General features: G+C 48.2%; 1 protein-coding gene across 10 annotated transcripts in view; it reads left to right on the forward strand.

The window, feature by feature from the left end:
- The window catches only part of Irag1 (inositol 1,4,5-triphosphate receptor associated 1), a 118,725-nt gene that overhangs the window by 44,662 nt on the left and 54,012 nt on the right, over positions 1–20,051 (forward strand). For 4 of the 10 annotated variants that reach the window (XM_071616389.1, XM_027942254.3, XM_034636607.2 and 1 more), the window contains 6 exons: positions 13,717–13,817; positions 14,536–14,606; positions 16,813–16,986; positions 17,995–18,072; positions 18,783–18,835; positions 19,032–19,079. In XM_071616389.1, the coding sequence (XP_071472490.1) occupies positions 13,717–13,817; positions 14,536–14,606; positions 16,813–16,986; positions 17,995–18,072; positions 18,783–18,835; positions 19,032–19,079 (525 nt within the window). Of the gene's footprint in view, positions 1–13,716; positions 13,831–14,535; positions 14,607–16,812; positions 16,987–17,994; positions 18,073–18,782; positions 18,836–19,031; positions 19,080–20,051 lie in introns of all 10 variants that reach the window. The other 6 variants (XM_027942258.3, XM_027942259.3, XM_027942260.3 and 3 more) reach the window with 4 other exon arrangements.

The following is a 20,051-nucleotide window of genomic DNA, read 5'->3' on the forward strand; positions in this document are numbered from 1 at the left end:
AGGGTCAAGTCTCCTGAGCTGGGCTGAAGCCTCCAGGGGCCTGATCCTGAGTGCTTAGGAACAATGGAAGTCAGGCAGCCAGGGAAGTGGGCTGGCCAGGAGGATGTAGCCGGAAGTCCTGGTACCGTGTGAATTCCCACTCTGCATCCTTCTGAGTTTACAGCTCCCCGGGGTCCAGCCCTAGTTCTGGTTGCTCTGGCCCCAGCCCCCATTTCCCATCGCTGGCATGAGCAACTAGCTGAAGCCTCCTCACACAAAAACACATGAGCTATGGGATTAGATTCTGGTTTTCTCTCTGTGTGCACATTCACGCACATGCAGTGTTTGCTGGGTTGGCCCATAAATAGCGAGGCCCTCAAAGGAAAGAGTTTGCAAAGGGAAGAGTTTGTAGCCAAGGGCTCTGGAAGGATTGAAGCTGTCAGGACACAGGTCTGGGGCCTTTGAGGACCCAAGAATAACAGACCATCAGAGCTAGAAGATCCCAGATCACATCTAACCTCCTCCCAGACAGGCAAAGCTCTCTGTAACATGAGCCCTAAACCAGTCACCTAGGGAACTTGTGGACCCGCAGGCTCTCGAGCACCCCAGACCTGCTGAATCTTCAGGGATGAGTCTTGGGAATCTGTAGGAATGTTTTGATGCCAGGAGGCTCACCATCTCACAGGAAGTTTGGGCTGTGATTGGCCACCTCTGTCCTGGTTGAGTTGGATCCACCTCCCCAAGGCTGTCCCTCAGTTCTACCCCTGACGACAGCCTGTAGCAGATGAAATCCTGTATAGCCAGTTTCTGGATCTTCCCAGAATCTCCTTTCCCATTGTCTCTCAGTCTTTGCTCCAGTGACAGTGTCCAGAGCCTGAAAGCAAGTGCCAACCTGTCCCCACTTCACTGTGCAGCCCCAGACCCCAGAGTCAGTCTGACAATAAATCAGGGATTCCCTGGCCTATGACCAGTAGCCTTGTTTGGAAGCCAACTCATGGGGACAGCATACCAATCTCAGAGGTGCCTGGCAAACCTGGGGGACAAAGAGGCTCATACTAACTGTGAGCCAGATTTTTCACTGGCTCTGACTTCCACTTGAGAAACTCTACTCACCAAGAGTTTCTGGAAGCCCCCAGGGCAGGTCACTCGTAGGCAGACCTCTTCACATCATCTGCCCCAGCCTCCCTACTACCACCCCGCCCCCATGTCCATTACCCACAAAGCCACTTAATAGTGACAGCTAATCAGGTGCCAAGTACTATTCTACTGTATTGACTCATTTAACTTCCACCCAGTTAAATGATGTGTTCCTTCCTGCTTCATAGTTGAGGAAACGGAGGCACAGAGAAGTGGACTACCTTCCTCGAAAGTCACATAGCTAGCAAGTGGCAGTTCAGGATTTAAACCCTGGCCACCTGATCCTGGAGATTGCACTCAGACTTTTCCTCGGAACCTCCACGAGAGCTCTGGGGTCTGGGCCAAAGGGACTTTGTCCTGGGCTGCCAATCCACTGTCCTGAGATCTCCCGAGTACTGTAGCTGTGGCATGGCTCACACCAAAGGCCCTCTGCTCACTGTCCTCTCAGTTGCAGGAGCCCCTTGGGGCCAGGGAGCAAAGCTCCAGTCTCACATCCTGCTGCCCTGTGACTTCCTCATTCTCCCTCAGCCAGACATAAAGCAGCACAGCAAGATGCACGCTGACTCCGAGAAACACAGACCACCATGCTGCAGCCTGGTACGGCCTCGTCCATGAGGCACTCCAGGTCTCCCAGAGCAGCCACTGTGTGCTTCATATCTGAGGCTCTAGGTAGATGTTTAGCACTGAAGGACATAGCATCTTGTGTTTCCTGACTAGCCAATGGCCTCCCCACCAAAATTTTAAGTGTCCTAGATGAGGTTGGATAAGCAATTCTTGGCATGTGGCCCTAAAAGCGGGGAGGGGGGGGCTGTTTGCAAGGTGTCTAGAACCTTTATCCATCAAGCTACTCTTTTGGCTCAGAATTGGAGACCATGGTAAGGGCCACCATAACAAATGGGAGTGACAGGGTTAGAGACCCATCCTAGCTCCCACCCTCCATCAGTGGGCTGGGCCAGAGCCAATATAGGGGTCTATCCTCTTAGAAGAGGCATTGACCAGCGGTTCATCCCGCCCCCCTCAAGCATCCAGAGAGTCCTGGAAGCTGCAGGAAATGCTCTGGGTCAGAGGTACACAGGTGTCACAGCAATAGCAGGGGGGAAAGCTAGGCTCCATTTTCCTGAGGGCAACCCTGGATACAATTCATCCTGCCTCAGTGTCCTCTTCTATAGGCTGAGGATTCCAGTAAGAGCTGTGAACACAGTAACTAAGTATGGAGAACTTACTGTGTGCCAGGCTCTATGCTAGGCTTATGGTATGTATGACCTCATTTAAATCTCTCAAAACTCTTGCATGGTAGATACTATTATTATTTCCATTTATGTGAAGAATTTGAGCACAGAAAAAAGAAAATAATTTGTACTAGATAATACAACAAAAGTTGAAACCCATGCGCTTCACCTCAATTACCAGAATTGTTTACATATATATGTATATTTATACATCCACACAAACAGAGAGAGAGAGAGAGACACAGAGAGAGAATGCTAAACAAAGTGCTTAGCTTATAGTAGATGCTTAATCCCTAATAAGCACAAAGCAATTGACCTTCCTATACCACTGGGAGGTAGCAGGGCAGAGGTCATCTCCCTAGGAAAGCAGAAGTTCAGAGCAGTGGGCGTCTTATCCAAATGAAGAAAAGAAACTGACAAACAGGCTCCTAATGTTTTCTAGACTACACCCTTTTCACTTATTATCTCAGCTTATTTCATACCATTTCTATAAAGGAGCAGTGACTGTGCCCATTTTATAGATGAGGAAATTAGTTTTGGACAGGGTACACTAGCTGTCCAAAGTCTCATATAAAGAAATTACAGGCCTGCATTCTAATGTCTCACAGCTCCAAGTCAAAGAAACGTTGTTACAGTTTACTACTTTTCTTCTTTCTAGTCCAGAAAATATCCCACTATACTGCAGTGGTGTTTGAGCCACAGGCAGCAGAAGACTTCACTTACACATGGTGAGCACTTCACAAATATAGAGGGAAGGCACATTTACTTAATAAATGCTTATTGAAATTCTTCAATAAATGTTTGTTGAGCATTCACTAACCAATTCCTGCTCTCAGCATGCTCATATCTTAGCTGATTTGCAACTGAGTGCTCATTCTCTCTGATTTGATTTGCTCTGAGTTCCCCCACAACCTTCTCTGTTCTAGAACCGGAGGATGTTTGCTCTGTGAGATCCTGAGATCACCTACAGCCTAACAATCTCCACTTTACTATTTTAGATGGGTATCCAGCTTCTCTCTCCATCTGTTTTAGTTGATTTTTCTTTGCTGTGACCAAAGATTCTAAAAAGATAAACAGAGGAGAGAGAGGAAGTTTATTTGGGGTCACGGTTTCAGAGGTCTCAGTTAATAGACGCCAACTCCATTGCTGTGGGCCCAGGGTGAAGCAAATCATCATGGCAGATGGGAATGGAGGAGGAAAGCAGCTCAGGACATGGAAATTAGGAAGCAGAAGAACTATGCTCACTAGGGACAAAATATGAACCCCAAAAGCACGCCCCCAGCGACCCACCTCCTCCAACCACATCTACTGGCCTACAGTTACCACCCAGTTAATCCACAGGTTAAAGGTTAAATCCATTAGGTTAAAGGTCTCATAATCTGGTCATTTCATCTCTAACCTTTTTGGATTGTCTTGCACGTGAGCTTTGCGGTGGGGACACCTCGTATCTAAACCATGATAGCATCTCACCTCCCATGGGCTATCTAGAACCTGTCTTCACTGGCCAGGAAAAAGGTTCTGTCTGCTCCTCCCTGGAGACTCCTTGGAGAATGTGTACTCACCCACTGGAGGAAAATGTTTTAGGACCCAAAGAACCAATTCTCTGTCAGGAATGAGATGAAGACAAAATGGATAAACATGGAAGACACTTGGATCCCTGCAAGGACTGGGTAGAGTAGGGACCTCCCCCTGACAAAGTCACCCCGTGAGGAGCCTCATACCATGCTTCCTGCAACCAGGCACTGCTCTTAATATGCAGTAAATTCACTGTGACTCCAGAAGACAGGTGCTGTTATTATCCCATTTTACAGGTGAGAAAATGGAGACCAGTAAGTACAGTCTAACCACCAGAAACTGGGAAGGAAGTACCTGAATGCTCCTACCTAGGATTTTGAATTCATCTTCCTTTGAGTCATTTCCACTTACCTCATTACACCCTTTGTAAGAACAAGCTCAAGTAAGATCTATAATGAAATATCGTCAAATAAGTAATGAACAAAGAATTGGGATCTGGTGTGTGAGGCATATGTTGGGTAGTGGCTGTGTGGTCTCATCTCTCCAAAGTGGGTATTATTATCTCTATCCTATCAAGGAGGACACTGAGTCTGGGAAGTTATGTAATTGTCAAGGTCACATAGTAGTGTCGTGGTTGAAAGGAGATTCAAACCTAAGTTTCCTTCCTAGGTGTTCCTATCAGCTTTACCACCTTCTGACTGTCCCCAGCAGTAAAGCCAGTGTCTTGTGTACCAAAAGCCACAGGCATGGGGAGCAGGTGCTTCATGCTCCATTCTCCCTGGAGAGGGGATTTTGGAAGGGTCAAGGGACAGAGTAAGAGCTATGAGGTGATAGCTGTGGGAGTGCCTAGGTTAAAGTGGACAGTGTCTCAGAAAAGTTGGCAGTTACAGATGGTCAGGAATGCATATGACAATTATTTGTCCTTAGTTCTTACTGTGAGCAGTGAAGTAACTTGTCATTCTGTGTTTCTCTGTCACCCCTGTGAAACTATGTATGAGCTACTTGGAGCCATGTCTTTCACCCACGATTCTATGTTCTCAGCAGAGGCCCTAGTGCATGGTAGGGGCTTAGGGAAGCATGGACAGACAGGTGGATGGAGGGATGAATGGATGGATGGATGGATGGATGGGTGGATGTGGGGTAAGTTGGGTGGATAACTGGGATACTGGATGCTGGATTGAAGGGAGGAAGAGATGGAAGAAGGAATAGCGTTAGGAAGGCAGGATACAAGATGATGCTGATTGGCTGAGTGACCCCACAGAATAAGGCCTGGCCATCCTGTCCACCTCCACGCTCTCGAAGTCCATGGGCATGAGGCAAAAACAGTGATGTAGAAAGCAGGATAATCTGGCTATCGACCCCTAAAGCCCAAGGTTAGAGTGGAGGAAAGAGGGTCCACCAGGGGCGGGGCAGGCACCGGCACATGGGAGGATCCACAGAGTGGATACTGGGGAGGCTGCAAGGAGCCAGGGAACTGGTCCTCAGTGCTTGGCTGGGAGGAGCCCAGGGCCAGCAGACCTTGGCAGAGGCACTGCCACTTCCTCCTGTGGCCTTAGGCCTTGACACTAGAATAACCATTTTCTTGCAAGTTCCCTGAGAGTCCTTTCATCCCGCCGTAAGAACACTAACTCCTCTTTGGGACTGGGCCCCTATCTACTGAGGCACCCCAGCTTGCCCTCCAGGCTACGGCTAAACAGTGCACACCCATCACACGCTCACTCTTGGCATCATTATTGCTGTATTTGTTTTTATCCTTAAAACAAGTCTGAAAAATGAGCATTCTTAGCTCCATATAATGTTTGAGAACATGAAAGTCAGGGAAGCTAAGTGACTGCCTGGAGGTCACCAGGTGGGACTCCAGTCTAGGCCCATCCTACCTCTCCACCACCTGGCATTGTCTTCCAACAGGGTCCTCCTCTCCAGGGCTGTCACCCAGGGCCCATAAAGGAGCCAAACTGCACACGCCCACCCGTGCCGGGGCCAGGGCTGTTCCTTACTGTTGCCTAGTCTGAGTCTCGTCATGTGATACTGGGGAGTCAAAGCTAATATTTCCGTCTATGACACTGGCCTAAATTTATCCCTGTGCTCAGGCGCTTAGGAAACTGTTGTGCATTCCTGGGAATTTATGAGTGAAATAAACATTTAAATGTTTCTATAAGATTTATTTAAGGGGAACAAAATGTGACCTGTGTGCTTGTTATTGAGTGAACTTGCTGGGAGGTGCTCCAGCCCCACAGTACTTGACTGGCTTCAGGGAAGGGAAATGGACCTCAGGGAGCACAGGCCTCTGGACCCGTGACAGGGGCAGTACTCAAGACACCTCTGGACCCGTGACAGGGGCAGTGCTCAAGACACTTCTGGCCCTAGCTGTCTTTCCTCCAGCTGTGTATTCAACCCCATGTTGGCTGGAAGGCTTCCTGGAGGAAGAGGCACCGTCTGTGAGGAAGTGTGCAGCTCAGAAAAATAAGAGAGGAGTGTCAGAGGCAGGCAAGATGCCAGGAACCAGGGGAGGTGCCATCAAAGAGGAAGATGGCTGTAAGAGAGGGATGCCACAGTGGAGGGACCCAGCCAGTGTTTCGCCACCTCCACTGTTTATCGGCTGCAGAGCCCCAGGACAAGTTGTGGGGTTTTTTTGGTTGATAAAGTAGGAATCAAAACAGGAGTTGGGCACGGTGGTACATGCCTGTAATCCCAGTGACCCTGGAGGCAGAGCCAGGAGATTCACAAGTTCAAGGCCAGCCTCAGCAATTTAGCAAGGCCGTAAGCAGCTTGATGAAGCTCTGTCTCAAAATAAAACAAAAACAATAACAAAAAAAAAAAAACCTCCCTGCAGATAAGCACCCCTGAGGTCAATCCCCAGGACCAAAAAGGGGGAGAAAAAGAAACATGTTAATGGTCAACTCTATGCTACAAGCTTTGCTTTTATTGTCTCATGATTGTTCCAGGTCGGGAGGTTTTATCACCTGCAATTTCTAGGTGTGTGTCCTAAGTTTCATTCGCAGAATTGCTGGGAGGATTAAATGAGAGAACACGATGGTATCTGGGACGGGACCCAGCTGCAGGAGGTCTCTGTAACTATCAGATCACTTTCTTCTACCTGCATGTTTCTTTGCTTCCTTTCTCTGTGACCGGCACCAGGCATCTACTGTTTGACAAGTGGAGAGTAAGAGCTGGCTTGGACCAGGTGAAGGGCACTTCGGGGTAGGCTACCTGGGAGGCTTTGACTGCTGGGGCTTGTGTGGCCTGATGCCCCAGGGAAGATGCTTTATAGCTCACAACCAGAAGGGGTGAGTAACTTGCTCAAGGTCACATAGCTAGTAAGAGACAAGCTGTATCATAATAGTGTGCCTCTGAGTCTGAGGCCCTTGAATTTCAAAGTGACTTGCCTGGCAAACTCTAAATTCAGTCACATGCATTGCCCGCCTGAACAAGTTTTCTTGAAGGCTTGCCTCTGTCAGGCAGCTCAGAATGGGAATAGGGACAGGTATTTGTGATGCATTAAAACCTGGCATAATTCACCCCAGAGGGATCCTGGAATCTTCCCACACTCTCTTCTCTAGAATACTCTTTCCTTAGTCCCTGCTAGAGTCAAAGACAGCCCACACAAGACACAAATGTTCCCACAAATACGATTTTGCAGAAAACTAGAATTTTCCATGGGGTACCCAACCATTCTGTGAGCAAATTAGGGAAGAAGCTTCTATTGTATTGCTTGTGTATTTTGCACACATTGGAAGGAGAGAATGAGGACCAGGATGTTCCGTGTCAGGTGGTTCAGGGACTGCTTCATGACTCTTGACTGCTTTACGCCCCCTGTGTTTGTTTTTTTTTTTGTTGTTGTTGTTCTTGTTTTGGTACCAGGATTGAACTCGGGGGCACTCGACCACTGAGCCACATCCCCAGCCCTACTTTGTATTTTATTTAGAGACAGGGTCTGAGTTGCTTTGCACCTCTCTTTTGCTGAGATTGGCTTTGAACTTGTGATCCTCCTGCCTCAGCCTCCAGAGTCGCTGAGACTACAAGCATGCACCACTCTGCCCAGCCTTGCCTCCAGGTTTCTGAGAAGCTAGAATTGTGTGATACACTTGGCACTCACCACTGTGGTGTGGGTCTGCCTTTCTGTGTGGGCTTCACTGCCTCGACCCTCCTCTAAATGAGAGGAACTGCTGTCCCAGGTAAGGCACTCACCATGGGACTACTTTAGGGCCCGTGGCCACTAGCCAGCAGGCGGAGAAAATTCCAAGTAGAAAGCTGCTCCCTCCAGTGCCTTGCAGGCCTTTGGCCCTGTAGGTGCCAACCCTGAGGGTGCTATCGGGTGTGGGGGCAGGTACTCTTTCCTCTCTCCATCCCTTGATGCTCCCAGGAAGCACTGCAGAGGCTGCCTGGCTCACCTTTGACCCCAGGCCGTAGCACAGACCATGTCTACATAGGTGCACAATAAATATTTGCTAGATGAATGGAGAGAATTAAGAGCAATAATGTGGTCATGTTGGCAGACTTCATCCCTTTCCTGGAGTCCAAAAGGCATTCCATCACTGCCAGCACAGGGCCCCTCTTCTCAGAGAAGGTCCTTCCTCTGCAAGACTCTTGTAAACTGGTTAGGGCCAATCACAGAAGCAGAGGTTCAGATGATCTGCACGATCAATTGTTGGAAGGAGCTGAGTGGGGAAAGCCCACCCACGTGAGAGAGAGACGGATGGATGGAGAGAAAGGGACAAAGAGAGAGGGAGACGATTTGGGTGGGAAAGGTAAACCAGCGTCACCAGAGGAAAGGGTATGAGAAAAGGGAGGAAAGAAAAGCAGGGGAAAAGAGAAGTGAGGACGGGCATCAAGATTTCTTTCCCTTTCATGTCCGTTGAGAGGCGAGAGTAAAGAAGGAGGTTTCTGTCTTTTCTTTTTCTTCTTTTCTTCCTGTTGAGCGGTTCTTTAAAGCCATCTGCTCAGATCCTGGGTTTCAGGTCAAACAATCTCACTTCAGAGCCGAACCAGAGATGGTTAGAAGGAGCAAGAGCTCTTTATCTGCTTTGGATATCTATGTCCATCAAATTGTTCCCCCATTTTTAAGGACTTATGATTTTTATGTCTTATATTTTGTTGTCAGATGCTTTAAATTGCTTGGGGGAAGTAGGTAGTACATACATACATAAAATACATACATACATAAAGTAAAATCGGTTACTCTTCTTCCTTAGAAGACTGATATGTTAAACTCTCAGAGATGGATACATACTCCACCACCAGCACCACAATTATTTTTCTGGAATGCAACATGATTGGCCCATCCCACCCCTTTATATAGATGTAGCTCATCTGCATTTGTGAATGCTGGGAATTTGTGAAAGCCCCATCGCAGGGATGACAGGAACTGTATGAGATAACGTGTATGAGAATGGTATTTTAGCTAACATGCATTTCTTCTTGTTTACCAGAGGACTCAGGAAAGAAATTCTCTATAAATAGGGCAAACCTAAAGAAGGCAGTTTTGGGAGATCACATGTTTGCAGTCAGGATAGCATCCACCCAGGGAAGGAATCCCACGCACACTATGAGCATAGTCAGAGTTTTGATTGGTGTTCCTATAGCAAGAGTCATGCATGAGCCATTATTAGTCAACCTTGTGTTGCTGTGACCAAAAACCCAATAAGAACAACTTAATGGAGGAAAAGTTTTTTTTTTTCTTCTTATGGTTATTGTGGTTTAGTCCATGGTTGGCTGGGTTCATTGCTCTGAGCCCAAGGTGAGGCAGAAATCATGGTGGAAGGGCATGGTGGAGGGGCACTGCTCACTTCATGGTGGCCCTGAAACAGAGAGAAGTGAAGGGGCCTGCAAAGAAGATGAACCCTCCCAGGGAATACCCCTGATGACCTGCCTCCTCCAGCCACACCCTACCCACCTACAGTTACATTCAGTCAGTCTATTCAAACTAGAACTGACTGATTCGGTTATAGCTCTCACAGTCCAGTCATCTCAACTCCAAACATTTCTGCATTAACACAGGTGCTTTCAGGGGATACCTCATATCCAAACCATAGCAGCCATCAAGATGATATGAGTGGGGGATACTTAAGGCACAACCTTAAATATGTTCTAGAAAACCAGGCCACAATAAGAATCACTTATATGAGGGCAATAACTCAGATGCCTTTGGGGCCAGGTGCCATAAATGATTGAAGCAAGACAGCTTGAATGGCTTAAACCAAGGGTTACTCTGCAGAACTGTGGACCTGAGATTGCTTGATATTTCAGTTTAAAGAAAAGCAGGGCATCCAGACCTCCATGCACATTGTTTCCAATGTGAACTGTTGGTAAGTAATTTAAAAACTTATAACTTCTCCTAGAAAAAGGTCCCACAGGTCTCTGGTTTGTGCCTCTGTTGAAGTCAGCTTTTTCACTGCTGTAACTAAAGGACCCAACCAGCACAATTATAGAGGAGGAAGAATTTATCTGAGGGCTCATGGTTTCAGAGAGGTCTTAGTCTATAGAAGGGTGGCTGCATTCCTCAGGACTCAAGGTGAGACTGAACTTCATGGCTGGAGAGGATGGCAGATGGAAGCAGCTCATGTCAGGGTGATCAGGAAGCAGAGAGAGTCTCCACTCTCCAGATACAAATATATACCCCATAGCCAGGTCCCCAAGGAACCACTTCCTCCAGCCACACCCACCTGCTCCAGTTACCACTCAGTTATCCCATTAGGGATTAATTAGCTGATTAGATTAAGACTCTCACAACCCAAACATTTCTCCTCTGAACCTTCTTGCATTGTCTCACACATGAGCATTTGGGAGGCACCACGGCTAAACCATAACAACCTCTGAGCTCAGAGATGATGCTACAGAAGATGCTCATTCCTTGATTGACAGTTAAGAGACAACGCAGGCCAGACATATTTAATGATGTGATGAGGAGACTATGGAAACACTTCAGCCCTTCTTGCCCACCAGCGAATCCACACAGTCAAAACCCACTCCATCCTCTGCTGGCTTTCTCATTTAAACTCATCTCACCCACTTCTGGCCCTGCCTTCCACCGTCTTCATCCTGCTACCTGCCATTTTGACACACTGCTTCCCTTCTTGACTTCCCCGGATACTGTTCTACTATATGTCCTCATGCTCCCACCGTGATTCCAAGTCCTCCCGCTTCCCTGCTGGACCCTGGGAGCTCCCACCTCTCTGCTGCTAGTTTGGCCTCTTACCAGGGGAGGTTAGTGGACAAAAGATGGGGAGAACTGGTCACTCAGAGCAAAGCCACTATTTGTTTTGAGAACAACTATAATTAATGAGTATTTGTAGACCCTATGATGCTTATCACTGTGGATATCCGTGCATTATTTTATTTTATTGGCACAACATTCATCTGAGACAGAGCAGGCCTTTGACCATTGTATCACCATGGGAACGGCGGCATAATGCCACAAAAGGACAAAGCCATGGCCAGCTCATCAACAGCCGTCAAGGGAATACATCCCGAGAATGAGTAGTTGCTTTCTGGGAAGCTCCCTGGGCATCACTTTCAGGAGTCTTTTACAACAGGACGGGTATCTGTGTTCTTGGAGGAACTGGAGCTCTGGGGTTATGAGGACAGATGGGCCTATCTAGGTTCCAGCCACAAGCATATGGCTGAGCTCTTCAAAATTCCTGTGCAGGAGGAGGATGGATACTTTAGCAACACAGCCTCTTCTGTCATCTCCACCACTGCGAATCATGGGGATTCGTGGACGGATCTGCTGTCAATATTTCCGTGTTCTCTCTTTGGCAGTTAATTTACTCCCAAATCTACCCTCCAGGGGTCCCAATCTCCAAAAGTACAAGACCAAACTCTGTGGAATAGAATTCAAGGTCCTTCAGAAGCTGACTCCACCTCTTATCCTAGTCGCAATCCTCCCGCCCCGTGGCGTCTCTTATCTCTCATACCCCATAATCCATGTTCCGGCTCCAGGTACACTGGCAAATCCCAAATTCTCAGTAATGCCTTTTGCTATTTCTTTTGCCCCAGATCTCTCTCCTAATATCTTTGTCTTGCAAGCTCCTAACCATCCCTCAAGACCCCTAACTCAAATGCCCACTCCAATACAAAGTCTTCTCCAGTTTCCCTGATTAGATAGTTTTCTTCTTTACTCTGAGTTTTCACAGAATGTGGTCCATCTCTTATCATCTTAATTTTTTATATTACTTTTTCTTTATCCCTTGCTTGACTGTGAGCTCTTGAGGGTCTCTCTCTCTCTCTCTCTCTCTCTCTCTCTCTCTCTCTATATATATATATATATATATATATATATATATATATATGGCTGCTCCTAGCACATGATGGAAACAAAAAATTGCTGAATGGGAGGGTAAGTAATCCGAAAGTCAAATAATAATTTATTGAAAATGCCCATCATGTGCAAGGTGCTTTATTGACATATTTTTAATCTTCATGCTAACTTGTGGATTAGATTTTATGATCATGGATTATAGAAATATTAAATAACTTTCTCAATGCCCATAGTTGATGAGCAAGAATATGAGCCAGGTCTGTCGGACCCTCCAATAGACAGTGCTGCTTTCTATTCCTCCTGCCCATTCGAAGTCACTGCTCAATCTTCCTTCCATGTGCTGGGGGATTCTAAATGCCTCTCTCTTCCAAACCCTGCACCTCCCCACACTGACAAGGGACCCAGATAACACACAGAGCGCAGGGAATCACTTCTCAGGGCTTTGGCTTCAGGTTTCCACATAAAAGCATCCTCCCTGCAAGGGAAGCAACACAGCCTTCCATGGGTGGACTCTTGCTTGGTGATATCTCCAGCTCACGTCCTAAGGGAGAAAAGAAATGCAAATGAAAATGAGAAGAGCTGGGTTCACTGCAAACTGTGGCCTTGAAGAAGTCCACACAACACTGTACAGGACCGCTTAATAAGGTATAATATGAAAAGGAAAGAGGAGCCCCTCCCACCTTGCAAGGAAACATCTGTGCACTGAGGGCAGAAGAGGGCAGCTCAGCCCTGGCTCCACCCAGGGACTCCAGCCTGTCAGCAGCCCCCAGCTCGTGGCATCAGGGGGTCCTTTGGAGGCAAGAATGCTTAATGCTCAGGGGCTTCAGAAGACTCATCCCCTAGGGAAAGTAGCAACGAGGACAATTGGGATCCACTGCTGCAAAGGTACAGGAAGCAGCACCAACAGCAGGAGATGGTGGTGAGGTGCTCTGGAGCATTAGGAGATGGGCCTTCAACCTGGGCAGGAGGGTGATCTCAGAGGGCGCTGACAGCAAAATGTCAAGGAGACAAGAAAGAGGAGAAGGAAAATGTTTGAAGGGACATGGGAGAGGAGGCAAGGAGTCTCCCACATACACCTGTAAATAATTCTGAGATGAAAATATTGCAAAGCAGGTAGCAAAGGAGACTCTGTGTATTATTATTAGTATGGGCCTATTTCCACAGAAATTGTACAGATTATGGGCCCAGGAGGTGGAGGAAATGAGATGTTGGTCAAAAAGTACAAACTTCCAGATATAAGATGAGTAACTTCTGGAGAACTAAAGTGTAGCATGATGACTACAGCTAGTAATAATGTAGTATATACCTGAAATCTGCTAAGCATTCTCAACACACACACACACACACACACACACACGGAGATATTTTAGATAGCTTAATCATGATAATCATTTCACAACACACATGTGTACCAAAACATCACATTGTACACCTTGAATATACACAATTTTCATTTATCAATTATATCTCAACAAAGTGTAAACCAACAAGCACTCTGCATTGGTCTACTGACTCAGATGGCGTTGAGTGTCTTGGTGCAGCCGGAAGCTCCACCAACCCAGGCCTAACTCTCTCTGTGTTCTTGTTCTAAACCACCAGGACCCTCCCTCCACAGAAATATTTCACAGTCCACCTACAATCGTCCTGACTGGGGATGCCAGTTCACCTGAAGGAGACGCTGATAAAAACCTGGCCAACAGGTACACATTCCAGGTGCCTGATCCTTGTGCTATGCGGGGCAGGATTTCCTAGAATGTGGGGAGCAGATTGCAATATTTCTTACAAATCTTTGTTTTTTCTTGCATCATTTTCTTGATGAAAATGTTCTTCACAATGGGAGACAGAGGTTAGGATTTTCTCATTATCTTTCCCCCACTTCCAAAATGATGTTTCTCTCCTTGATTTGTCCCTTTGCATTCTGCTAGCCCTTAAGTAAAGCAGGACCATAGCAAGAAGTTTCTCATAATAACTGTCCAGATTTTGTGGACAAACCTGGGAGTGTGTCTCTGACTGCAGAATCCTACCTATGGCTATCGTGTGTTCCATATGGAAGATGGTCACTTGGGAGGGACCCTGCTCACATACACAGGAATGTCACTGTGTGTTTTACACAGCACTGGCCCATGCATTGGTCTAGGTGGGATGAGATTGTCTAAGTGTAATTTCCAAAAAATTAAAGAGAGAATTATCCTACAAATATACAGTGAGCCTATGTCAAAGACCTACTTCCCTCATTGATAAGGGAGCCAGCAAGAATAGCAAAGTGGACTCAAAGGAGGATACAAGAAATGGATATGCATAATATTATATCATACATAATATGTATGCAAGATGTTGCTCTAGGATGACACGGAAAGAATAAGCTGGCAACTTTTCCAGGTTGCTTTCCTAACGAGTTGACTCTGATCTATCTTTCAGAGCTCACAGTCCCCACAGAAGGCTGTCTCACCGGCACCTGAAGGTGTCCACTGCTCCGCTGACTTCTGTGGGTAAGGGTGGTCGTTTTTGAGTAGGAAGACTAAGGTCTGGCACTGGCCATGCAGCACCTCTCAGCCTGCCTCTTCAAGGCTGCCCAGCCCTGTGAGCCCAGAGGGCAGAGTGGAGCAGCCCCTTGTGTCTGCCTCGGGAAGTACTGTGTCGGATTTCCATCTCTTGTGGTAAAAAGACAAGACTGGGACATGAGGAGGAAGAAGAGGAGGTCCAGGAGAGACAGCTGGGTGATGCTCATTTCGGGGGCTCAGAGGGCAGAGTCCTTCAACCCTTCTAGAAAGGCCCACATCTAGGTCAGAGTGTGTTTGGGCTGGCTGCCCCAGTCACCTGCTCATTCCCCAGAGGTGTGTCACTCTTCCCTGGGCCATTGGAACATAAATGTGATGCAGCTTGGTCACAGGCTATGAGGTCACCAGAAAGTGAACACATGTTATCAGGACACAGGATCAGAATAGCCTTCACAAAAAAGCTAGGGGAACCAAGGCAAGGAGACCAATTCTCCTTCTTGAGTAAGAAGGCTGGGTAGAAGCGGTTTTCAAGATGAAATAATACTTAATTTTCCTCTTAGAGAATTGACAGACAGACAAGAGGAAAGAAAGGCATTGCAGGTGAAAGTAGAAACATGGGAGGAAGCAGGTGCCAAACAGAGCACCATATTGGCAACAGAACTCTCTGCTGTGTTAATCAGGACTCTTTCAAATGATGGGAACCCACTTCACACTAGCTTACACCATATTATTATTATTATTATTATTATTATTATTATTATTATTATTCCAGGGCTTGTGATTTTAGGTAGTGCTGGATCCAGGTGCCCAAACTGAGTTACTAGTCATCGTCCCATTCCATCTTTCAGGTCTCCGTTCTTGTATGTTAGTTCTCTGGCAGGTCCTTTATACAAAGGTAACAAATGACTATGAGCAACTCTAAGCTTTTATCCTATCAATGGAAGGAGAGTTTCTTTTCCCCATGTGCCCCACACAATTCCCATGATTGCCTTTGCCTGGTCTCACTTGTCTGTCCCTGAGTCGATCTCTGTGTACACATGGATGGCATTCCTTGGCTGGCCAAGGCTGGCACATATTTCTACTCTTTCTCTTGGCACTTGGGACAGGATTGTGGGTGGAGATGGTTAGCTCCTTCCTAACTAGTGTAGTGGGCCACAGAAGGGTTTCACTCATGAAAATGAGGAGCTGCTTCCAGGAAAGAGAATGAAGGCTGGGGAAGAAAATGGGAGCTGCAGGAAGCCCATACAGAAGGCTTGGGTGGAGGTGCCTGGAAGGAATAGGTGGGGCCAGAGAAATGGGCTGGACCCAGTGTGGAGTGTGGACCTTGTGTTATCTTGAGGACTTGAGGAGTCCCCATGAGATGAGACAGGAGAATAGCATGGTCAGACATGACAGCTGGAGAGGTCACTCCCCTAGGAATGGAGGATGGAATGGAGGAGAATGACCTGAAGACAGGGACCTATTAGGTGGCTGATGTAATAGCCCATGGGCACGAATAAGGATGAGGGGTGGCTCAGCGATTTCATAGGTAAATTCCAGGACTTGATTGGGTGGTTGGATATGGAGTGGGTGGGAGAAAAGGAGGTATTTGGAGCCACTCTCATGGTCCTGAGCCACTGGGGAGAGATGGTGTCACTCTCTAGGTGAGCTGCTGGAGAAGGGGCAGTTGGGGAAGGAGGGAAGTAGACCATGTGAGTTGAAGAAAGAAGAGGGAAGTTGGCCATGACATCGTGTCTGTGGCCCTTGATCCTTGGATTTCTTCCTTCATCTACAACTTCACCTCACTAAATTGTTAAAATAAAATAAAAAATTAAACAACCAGAGACCAGAAGGAAGAACACAACAGGGGGAGTGAATAGCATGGAGGAGGGGAGCCTGGATGCCCTTCCTGGAACAACAGAGTTTAGGGAAATTTTAGAACCCCAACGTGGCTTTATGACTACTTGTGACATTTGTGACAGAGAACTTGCCACAGCCATAGGCTACAAGCTAATAGGGCACAGAGGGACCAAGTTGGCTGAGGAAGCTGCTGTCTGTCCCCAGGCAATCCTCTGCCTGCACCAGCACTTAGCTGAGTTTCTTTGGTCTGTGTTATCTCTGGGCGACATCTCTGGGCTGGGGTGTGGGGTGGCAGGGCCTCTCAGCCTAGGACCACGCATGCAGTGGCTCTCATTCCAAGCTCACTCTTCCTCTGCAGACCCTGCGGGGCATGTTATTGACCTGGTAAATGACCAGCTGCCAGACATCAGCATCTCAGAAGAGGACAAGAAAAAAAACCTGGCCCTGCTGGAAGAAGCCAAGTCTGTGAGTGAGCGATTCTTGACCCGCCGCGGGAGGAGGTCCAGGAGTGGCCCCGGAGACTCCCCATCTGGTAGGCAGGGCCAGAATTACAGGTGGTTTCCCTGAACCCCTGTGAGGCAGGGTGGGCTGGGTGGATGGGTGGTGGGTATGGAGGGAAAACCCAGGCCCCAGCTGCAGTGCAGCCCTGTTTCCATGAGGGTAGACTGTGACTCACATGTCCCTAGGCCTCAGGGAGTCTGAGCCCTGTGGAGACACCCCTACAAGGAGAATGTCTTGCTCAGTTTCAGAAGCTCTAAATGCTGCTCAATTCTAGCCCGGAAAATTCTCCTGTTTTTCAGCCCTGTGTGTGACTATCATGGCTTCCTGTTTTGCCAACAAGTCAGCCCACTTGATACCCACAAACTCAACCTGGGCTTCCCCTCTCTCCCACCAGCTTCCACCTCCCTTGATCCCTCTGTGTGACGCCCATGTGCGCAGACCCCTAGGTCACCCTGCATGGGCGGGGTCTGAGGCCCTGCTCTCTGCACCTCCTCAGCAAAGGTCCCAAGAGCCATCCTTGGCTTCCTCCCCCCACCTCCAGCTGCAGACTGGGAAGGACCTTCGAACTCTGGGGAAGGAGAGGCAGTATTGGAGAAAATTTTCTGGGTTAGAAGGAAGATTTTTCAGGGCTCTCCTGTGGTCCCTCTTCTTCCTGAGCAAAAAGTTGAGACAGGGTTTGGACAAGTCTGAATGGACTTAGAAGGGCAAGGAGAGCATTTGAAATCAGGGCCATCCTGGGACATCTAAAAGTACAGTCCTTGGGGCTTTACCTGCCGAGCAGTAGCAGGTCCTTGGTTCTGGAAGGTGCTCTGAAGTCAGGGTAAGGAATGTATCTCCCCACTTCCCAAATGACTTGAAGGTCCCCTGTGCTGGGCTGGCAGCAAAGTTCTCTGCAATAGGAGATTTACATGGCAGACAGAATTGGCCCCTGACAAGGCAGGCCGAGTCCCCAGGGTTGAGAAATGTCTGAAAGGACATTTTATTAGGTGGAGGTCCTGACCCTTTACCAACACCAGCCTCTTTGTGTCTATCTCCACAGCTGTTTCCCCGCACCACAGCCCAGGAGCTTCTCCCGCACACTCTCGGAGCAGCTCACTCACAGTCCCCACCCCGCCAGGTGAGGCCCAGCCATCCTGCCTTTGGCCTAGCCTGACCAGGATGCTTCCCACTGGCCTTTCCCTGCCTGCAGCCTTCTGGATCAGGACTCCTGCTGTGTCCCCTTCTCAGGGGGCTCCCAGCCAGGTCACCCTGAGGAGGCCGATCTGTCTATTGGGGTTTGGGACCAGTGTGTGGAGGCAGGAATAACTGAAGACACCCAGGCTGGGTGAGGACAAGGGCAAGGTTATGGGAAGGGGGCTGTGATGGGCGCTCTTTGCTCAGAGAGAAGTCATCACAGAGCTTATTTGGAAAGCGCTCTTATGTGGGCCACTCTTTGCATTTGATTTCTTCCCTGTCCTTTGGCTGTGTCCAAGCCACACACACCCTCAGACCAGCAGGGGTTGGTGGGGGAAGGACGGCGTGCCCCGGAAAGCAGCCTGCCCTGTCAGTGCAGCCGGGCAAGCCTGGGCTCACATCTGCAGCCAGGGGTCACATCCAGCACCTATGCTTCCTGCCCATGTGACCTTGAGGTCTCTGTATGCCTCACTTTCCTCATGATTTCCATGGGAATTCACCACCTGAGAACTAGCTGGCATGTGAGAGGCACTCAACAAATGGCCATGTCTCTGGCTCCCAGGCCCACAATTGCTATGGAAGGCTGTGTTTTTGCTAAAGGGACAAATGAGGGTCTGGGGTGCTGGACATCATTTCCTGTGTCAACCATTCCAGGTTTGGATGTGTGCGGTGGCTCGCAGTCCCCTCTGCCAGGAGCACCTCCACAGGTAAGGGTCCACTGGGTGTGGTGTTTCCATGCCAATGGACCTCTCCCCTCACCTCTTCACTCCTGGGAGGCCCTCCATGACCCTGAGCTCAGGTGCTGGGTGGGCAGGAATTCACACCACAGCTAGGCCTCCTGAGGCATTTCAAAAGGAAGCCAGCCTCTTCCCATCCAGGCTGACCTGTGTTCACTTCTTCCAGCAGAAGGGGGATGATGCCGATGTCTCCGCACCTCACCTTGGCGAGCCTGTGAGTTTGAGCTCTGTCCCATTTGGATGACCTCAGCTGGCCCCTGGGTAGCCCTGCAAGTGTGTGTGCATGTGGGCATGTGAGGGGAGGGTAGAGACTGGGCAAACAGCAGGTTCCTCTGCCCTACCATGAGGTGGAGCCAGTGGGGAGACAGGATTCAATCAGGTTGCTGGCCAGAGGCAAGTGGAACTCCAGGCCCAGCAGCAGCCAGGCACAACTGATGCTCCTTCCAGAACCAAGGACCTGCTATTGCTCGACAGGCACAACTGATGCTCCTCTCAGCTCCAAAGAATGTATAGGAAAGACCCAGCCCCTGCTGGAAACAGCCAGGAATATTTCATCTCTGATGATGAGCAATAGAATTGCCCACGCTGCTCAGAGCAGGTGGCCAAGCACTCCAGGTGGAGTGGAGGGCAGGCAAGATTACAGTCTTGCCTGGAACTGGGCCTTGGATAGAGTTTTCTGAAGATTCAGCACCTACACAAGATGGCAGATAACCACACACAAGCCCTCATATTTCCCCCCAAAGCAGGGCAATGAAAGAAGAGGGCAGAATCTTGGAACTTCCGAGGAGTAAGATGCTACTTTGCAAGGATCACCTAGTTATATGACCCTTATCCTCTTTGGGTTCATGGACATCTCTGAAAAATGATTAAAAAGTGTGAATTTTCTTCCCAGAAAAATACTCCTGACACCCACAAATATATTTGCACATTTGCATATAATTTCAGAGTACATCAACCTGTGGGAAATGTGATCCCTAAGAGTTAAAGGCCTTGCCAGGCAGAGCCAGGACTTGAATGTGGGCAACTGAGCTGGAGCCAAAGCTTTCCTCCCAATGTAGGAAAGCTCTCCTCCTTAGCTTCTAGTGCTTGACAAGTTCATGACTAGTTTTATTTTTTTTATTAATTTTTGTATTTATATATGACAGCGGAATGCATTACAATTCTTATTACACATATAGAGCACTTT

Source organism: Marmota flaviventris, chromosome 9 (assembly GCF_047511675.1).
Source record: "Marmota flaviventris isolate mMarFla1 chromosome 9, mMarFla1.hap1, whole genome shotgun sequence".
Lineage (NCBI taxonomy): Eukaryota > Metazoa > Chordata > Mammalia > Rodentia > Sciuridae > Marmota > Marmota flaviventris.